General features: G+C 42.3%; 1 protein-coding gene across 1 annotated transcript; it reads right to left on the reverse strand.

Moving 5' to 3' along the window:
• Positions 1 to 2,513: 2,513 nt before the first annotated feature.
• Positions 2,514 to 3,282, reverse strand: LOC138832844 (NADH dehydrogenase [ubiquinone] flavoprotein 2, mitochondrial-like). Its single transcript, XM_070030965.1, has one exon. The coding sequence runs from the start codon at positions 3,280 to 3,282 to the stop codon at positions 2,533 to 2,535; it is 750 nt and encodes a 249-aa protein (XP_069887066.1). The 3' UTR covers positions 2,514 to 2,532.
• Between the last annotated feature and the right edge of the window lie 4,236 nt (positions 3,283 to 7,518).

Consider the following 7,518-nt stretch of genomic DNA (forward strand, 5'->3'; position numbering starts at 1 on the left):
ATAAACCCTTGCTAAAATGTTCACCTTGCGAGACTCTATTTTTTATGAGACACCTTGAAATGCTTTACCTGAATGGATTTCAAGAACCTATGATTTTGTGTGGAAACCATTCTCTCATGACAACCACATCTTTAGAGACAACCATGAACTGATATGACTTTAGCAGAAGCACAAACTTTTCTTCCACTCTCACCACTTCATCCCCTCCCAGCCCTGTTTCTAACCTTGCTTCTCCTTGTTCTGAAGTTTAGGTTATCTTTGGGCCATCTGATAAATTCTCACTTCCTATTTGAGTTATGTTCATGTTTCTAACTGAGCCACCACCTTGCAGTTCATTGGTCCAATAACCCAAGGACCTCCAAGGCCCAGACCTGTGATTCTCTGTCCTGGTCACACAGTGGATTCAAAGATGCATGACAAGGATAGGCCTTGGAGAGTCTGATTTAATTGATCTTGAGTGAGCCTAAGGGTGAACATTTTTAATGGCTCCCCAATTTATTTTATCAGCAAAACTGTCTTCTAAAATCTTATCAAGATTTTGTCTCCAACACCAAAAGCTTTAGGCAAGGAATAAAACTTGCAAGTATGATTTTTTTTTGTTAAAGTGCAAGAGAGTAATACATTTCTAATCTCTCATAACTATCTCCAAATAACAATTTTGGAATGGACAATTTTGCAAATAGAAGCTAAAGATGCACCTTTGGTACATTTCACCTTGTGGATTTGAAAATTATATGAATTCTTCTAAGATGATTTTCTATGTATTAAGATTGAGTTTAAATGGGAAAAAAAAGAAGATCATGGACAAGGGGACTTAAGGGAAATGCCACAATATTTGGTTGCCCAGTCTCTCTAAGATAAGGGAGGAATGACAAATTCTAAATGCTGTTCTTCTTCAAGCTTTTGCTGAATAACATGAATCATCTGATGACAGAGTGACTCAGGCCAAATTGTGGACAGCTGTGAGAATCCAAGCAAGGGTTAGTACTGTCCCTGGGTCCTGTAGCTCTTGTCAATTTCTCCATCTAGTCATCATCCGGAACTCTCAATTACAGGGATAAGAAAAGAGCAGAAGGAGCAAATCCATAGGCCCTCTCCTATAGGATAGGCAGAAGGCTATAGAACAATGGAAAACTGTACAGAAATCATCTCAATGTGCCTCCCTTTACATACAAAACACAAACCAGCAGTGTGGTGAGGTTATGGGGTGACAATTGTGGAAATCACTGATAATTACATTGCTGCTGCTGCTGCTGTGCTTAAAAGGCCAATAGAAGTCCTTCTTAGCTGCCATGTGTATGCAATCTTGAAGACAAGCAGATGCTAAGGACAGAAGGTCCCCACCAGGGGCAGCACTTGTCATTCTTTTGGGTTCAATTAACATGGGGTTCAGAAATCACACACTTCTCATGACAAAAGCTGAGACAGTGTCATACCCTGCCCTCCCCCGCCCCCACCCAGCTTTGTCTACTGCATACTGGGGCATGACCAGAGCTACCCGAGCAGGTTCCTCCAGCCATTGACAGGCCACAGACTTGGAATCAGCAGCTCAGCCACTGGAAGTGACGTATGATGGCTGCTGGATTCAGCTGTAGGATAGATGCAGCAGTGGCAGTGTTCCAGAAGATAGGCTCAACAGTCTGTGGCAACATTGGGTGTGCAGTGCTGGCAGTAGGGGCTGCATTGCCAGGCCAGCCTTCACCCCTCTCATCATTTATAAGCTTCTCAATACCCTGGTCCGTAAAAACTTCCTTCTTACATTAGCTTGGATAATTGCAACAGTCATCCAATTGTCTTGAAAGACATCAGCAAACTGCTCAGCCAGCTTGCCCCCTCCCTCACTGTTTGGTACCCAGAGGCTTGGGCCCCTCAATGGTGGACACTACCCAGGGAAAGGTCTTAGGTCCTGTCATGTTTTTGGCCAAACCCACTTTTCTCGGTTCCTCCACCCAGAAGAGGGTCTGGCCTGTTCAAACACACCAAGCATGATCTCACAGATTGCCTGAAGGAAGAAGAGAAAGCGGAGGAGCATAGAACAAACATAAAGCAACAGACCATGGGTACAAGGCAGGATAAATGGGTTTCCTGGGTCCCACTGCTCATTCTTGGGAGTAGCCTTTACTTTCCCTTTACTAAATAAATGCTTTAGAACTAAATAAATGCTCATCTTTCTTGGTATTATTTTGATACTACCGGAGAACAAGAACCCACTACACTCCTGTCTTGTGTGTCTGTCTCTATCTTCATCCTACCTTTGGCATATTCTGAAATGAAGTAGCTACAGTGTGCTTGGAGAAGTATTACTCTCAACATAACATTTCTCAGCTCAGATGGTATGGTTTCTCACTCACAGCAAAAGCCAAAGATATATAGTAGCCTGCAAGGTCCTATGTAGCCTTCCCCACCCCAACTATCTCTCGGAATAGTCTGAATTGGAAATGCTAACCTCAACATCTGGAGACATTTTATCTTCATATTTTTATAAGGTAGGAGCTTTATTTCTCCAGTGACATATTTATAGTTTAACATAAATTAGAGGCCTGCTTGAACACCAAATCCAGGACCTTTAGGTGGTTCAGTTAAAGAGGTAAGACCTCCAGCTGGCTCACAACAGAAACATCCACTCCTTGGCCCAGGTTTTGGAACTTGGCCAGCTTTGAGGTCGTCTATAATGTCTTCAATATTGTTAGGTGTCAGATCCTCATAATAGTTGTCATTTATTTGAACCATTGGTGCGTTTACACAAGCCTCTAAACATTCCACCTCTGTAAGAGTGAAAAGTTTGTCAGGTGTTGTCTCCCCAACCTTCAGTCCAAGCTTTTTCTGAATGGCATCCAGTATGCTGTCAGAGTTACGAAGCATGCAAGGTGTGGTAGTGCAGACCTGAATGTGGTATTTTCCAACTGGCTTTCGATTATACATTGTATAAAAAGTTGCAACTTCATATGCTATCATTGGAGGTACTTGTAAAACTTCTGCAACCTTGTTCATAGCAGAGGTGGGCAACCACCCATTCTGAATTTGGGCTAAATCCAGGACTGGAAGCACAGCTGCTGCTTTGTGTCCTTCTGGATAGTTTTCCACAATTGCTTCTATTCTCTTATAGTTTTCTGGTGTGAAATCAAATGGGATATCTGGGTTATTCTCAGGCGTATCTCTGTGCACAAATAAGGCTCCTCTAGCACCATTTTGCACAGATGACTTATGCAAATTCCTTATTTGTCTTCCCCACTGGGCAGTGAGGCTGGCTGCTCTGGCCTGAAATGCCAGGAAGAAGAACATGGCGGGCCAAACTGTCTTATCTTTGTATTTTAAGGAATATGCTGACTATTGTCAGTTCAAGGCAATCAAGAGGCAACCAGTAATCAGTGATTATCAGAAATTCTGATCATGGAATGAACCCATAAACTTACTTTACTTTAATAATCACAGCCTTGCTGTGTGCTGAGTGCTTAACACTAGATACTTATTTATAGGCTTTCTTTCCATGAATCACCTCACTTAATCCCCACAACTAATATGAGGTAGGCACTACCTTTTCCTACCTTTGCAAATAAAGAAAAGTTAACTTCCCAAGGACCCTGGCCTACAAAGAATGCATGTGGTCATTGGTTATGGTTTAAGCTGACACAAGAAAGAAAAACTTGAGGTTCCTCTGATCACCTGTATTCTAGAAAAGACCTCACAGAATTGTTCACCCCTAATATGATGCTGTGGAGAATGAACAGGCAAATAATTTGGCTGTTGTTCTGTAACTCTCTGTATAACTTTAGGCAAGTTACCTATCTAAATTCAAAGTTCTTCTCATATAATTATCATTAGAGGGACCTTAATATAATATCTAATGAGATTATATATGTATATATATACATATATATGTATATATGTATATATATACTGAGGAAATGGAATTATAACCACCATTATTGCTGGTGGTGCAGGAATTTAGGGTCCAGTCTTTACTATTGTTCAAAATATGTCAACTCTGTATTTGTGAATAACCAGATAGTTGTTTTTCATTCACCAGAATCATCTGGGTAGTGACTGACAAGGGCAAATCCCTGAGTTCTACCCCTAGGGACTTAAAATTAGTGGGCAGGATGGGGTCTAGAAAATCTCATGCTGGCATGGGAGCTTGGCCAGCTCTTAACTCCCAAAAAAGAAAATCTCCACCCCCTACTTCCCAATGCTTTGCTACCTTCTGTGTGCTGCTCGGGGTCCTACTGTGCACCTCACCTCACTGAGCAGCTGTGGGTGATGGTTAAGGAATCACTCAGCTGGGGACCATGTGCAAGCACCTGGGCCTATCTGCTTAACTATCATTATATGTAAATGGGATAGCAATAATTCTTAAGGCACAAGAATCAAGACTGTTATGGATGAATCAGGCTTAAAATAAACATGTAAAACTATTTGAAGTTCTTAATATAGGTTGGGTTAAGTAAAGGAAATAGTGTACTATAATTTGGCTCTACTTACCATTCTTTGATTTTAGTTGATGGAAGAATAGAGGCAGATAGAGAGAAGGGGGAGGGAGGGAGAGAGAGAGAGAGGTGTCTGTAGCAAGCAGGTATCTCTGTTTCATCTTCATTAAAAGAGAGAACATCCTGAATCCTTCTATCAAGGCCTGGGTTTCACGCCTGTAATCCTAGCTATTCAAGAGATCTGAGAATCACAGTTCAAAGCCAGCTCAGACAGGAAAAACCATAGGACTCTAAATCTACAAAATCCAAGAAGCTGAAAATTGAGCTGTGGTTCAAGTGGTAGAGAGACAGCTTTGAGCAAAAAAGCTAAGAGAGTACCTTGGCCCTAGTCTAAACCCCAGAACTGGCGCACACGCGCGTGCGTGTGTGTGTGCGCGCGCACACACACACACACACACACACACACACACACACACACCCCACACACACAAGTTCAGGCCTTGCTGAGTGATTCACTTAAGGAGATTTTGCCAATGTTCTTGATATGTGAACTTAGGGAATGCTTCTTGATAGCTCACCTACTTTATGGATGAAAGAAAATCTGGTGGGTTAAGAGGAAAGCAAACAGCCAAGCACCAGTGGCTCACACCTGTAATCCTAGCTACTGAGGAGGCTGGGATCTGAGGATCACAGGTCAAAGCCAGCTCAGACAGGAAAGTCTGTGAGACTCATCTCCAATAAACTACTCAGAAAAAGGTAGAAGTGGTGATGTGGCTCAAGTGGTAGCACATGAGCACAAAGAGGCTCAGGGATAGCACCCAGTTCAAGCCCCAGAACTGCCCCCCTCCCCCCCCCAAAAAAAAAGGAAAACAAGAAGAAAGCAAACATCAACCTCCCCATTCACTCTAGGATTCATTGATCAACTCTTCCTGCCAAGGCCTGGCACTTTCCCTCTGCCTGGAATCAAGTCTCCACTGTTGGCATAACTGTCACTCCTTAGCAAAGAGTCCTCTATGACTCTTGCCCCAAAGCACCCCACCCCTTCCTGATACTAAGATGGGCATACCACTGCCATTCTCTCCCCCTCATTTCAGGTCTACTACATAACTCTTACCAGAGTGGATAACCATTTCAAAACTATCATATCATGTTTTCTGTTTGACAATGCTTTTTCTTCCAGATGACATAAGTTCCAAAATCATGTTTGCCTTGATCCCCCCCCCCCGCCCCCGCTCCTAACACATACACCCTTGGTCACCAATATCTGTCTCAGATTTGGCTCTCAATATATGGACAAACATGGAAAAAATCAATATCTTGGCTCTAAAAAAAAACCCATTTCTTCTGGACGCTTCTATCTGAAAGAAAAGGCTAGAGGATGGATCTGAATACACAGAAAAGGAACTGAAAAAAATGACAATCTGCACAGTTTCCTAAAGTGTGTCTGTTAAGAGCTTCCCAACAATGTTTTTAAGGTCATTAAGTGAAGATTTTTCCACCTTCAATGGAAAGACAAAGAGTTATACAGAGACTGCAGAAGTATGAAAACCATCACAGAGGATTAAGAATAAAATAAAGTACAATATGTTTTTTTTTGAGAGAGAGAGAGAGAGAAAACCTTTAATAAGATCAGGCAGAAAAAAATCTCTTGATCTTTCTGAAAGGTGAAAGACTTGGTCTTTTTTTTCTCCACCACTCTGTCATTTTGATTTTGAAATGAATTGTTCCCTTGGCTTCCAATTAAACCACTGTCTGTACCCTGTGTGCCCCTACCCTCTCCCCACTTTTATGAATGATTCTTAGAGCATGTAGGACTTTGAAAATAATCTTGTCCAATCCTTTCTTTTGTTGAAGAGGAAAAAGAAGTCCAGGCCCTACTGTGAAAGGGTCTCAGGACTCATAACGGGTCCTAGGTCTCTAGACTTCCCAGCTAACCCTCTACTTCATGTTCTTTCAACTCACTCTGACTGGGCCTCTCCTGACCCGCCAGGGTTTCAGCCACATCCCAGCTCAGTACAATAGTGGAGGAGGCAGCTAGTCAATATCCTGTCTGCTCGGAAGCCAGAACAACCCCACAAATGTCAGCCAAGAGCGTTCTTTTCCAGACAGCACTAAATGAGCTTTCCTTTCTCCAACCAGCAATCCAATCAGAGTTTTCTCAACCAGAAAAATATCTCATCCTTGAAGACAATCCCCACTCTTCTCCATCAAGCTGTGTTCCCTCTGTAAATGTGACGTTGTTTGAGTAGGAAAGCCTTTGGTGACACCCTAGTCTGAAAGACTGGCTTTCCTCTCTCCAGGACTGCCCAAACTACAACATTCTCAGTCCTCTTTTCTTTTTAAACTATTCCCCACCTGAGAAGGACAGATTTCCCACTAATGCTCTGGTAAAGAATATAATAGGTGTGAGTCCTGACCAGCCCTAGATGGCTGAGGGAAGCCATGTTCTCCTTCATGGTCAGCCAAAAGAGCTGCTCTAGGCACATACGGACTTTGAATCGGGAGGGGGGGACGGGGTGGGGGTGGACGGGGTGGGGTGGGAGGGACAGAACTGAGCAAGTTAGCTCTGCCTATCCCTCCTCTCTGTCCACTTCTACTGCAAAAATTAAGAGATGCTTGAGAAATCCTTGGTATGGTCCTTTTCTCAACAGAAATTCTATTCACTTCCTCTAAAGTCCCAGGAGTAGATCATATTTGCATGTGGTTCCATATCATGCCTCCTTCCATTCTATGTTTTTATTTTGTTTCATCCAAGACCAGGACTCGAACTCAATACGTGATGCTTTCATTCATTGGCTACCACCCTACCAACTGAGAAATACCTCTAACCTCACCTGGCCCTATTTTATTTTTGAATTATTATTGGATGATTGGTTTGGTATTTTGACCAAGGAGCAGGAGTAAGCAAATAGGATTTTATCATCTAGACAAAGTGTCTCACTTTCATCTCAACCAACTAAACTTTTCTTTAAATCATTCTGGCCCAGGTACATATCAATACTTGTTCTTGAGGATTTTATTTTTAATGTTGTCATGAGTTTTATGAGAGATATATTGATTTTGAGATAGAGAATTCCCCTTCATCTTAATTTCT

The sequence above is a fragment of the Dipodomys merriami genome, unplaced genomic scaffold, assembly GCF_024711535.1.
Source record: "Dipodomys merriami isolate MVZ:Mamm:240054 unplaced genomic scaffold, mDipMer1.0.p SCAF_20, whole genome shotgun sequence".
In the NCBI taxonomy this organism is placed as follows: domain Eukaryota; kingdom Metazoa; phylum Chordata; class Mammalia; order Rodentia; family Heteromyidae; genus Dipodomys; species Dipodomys merriami.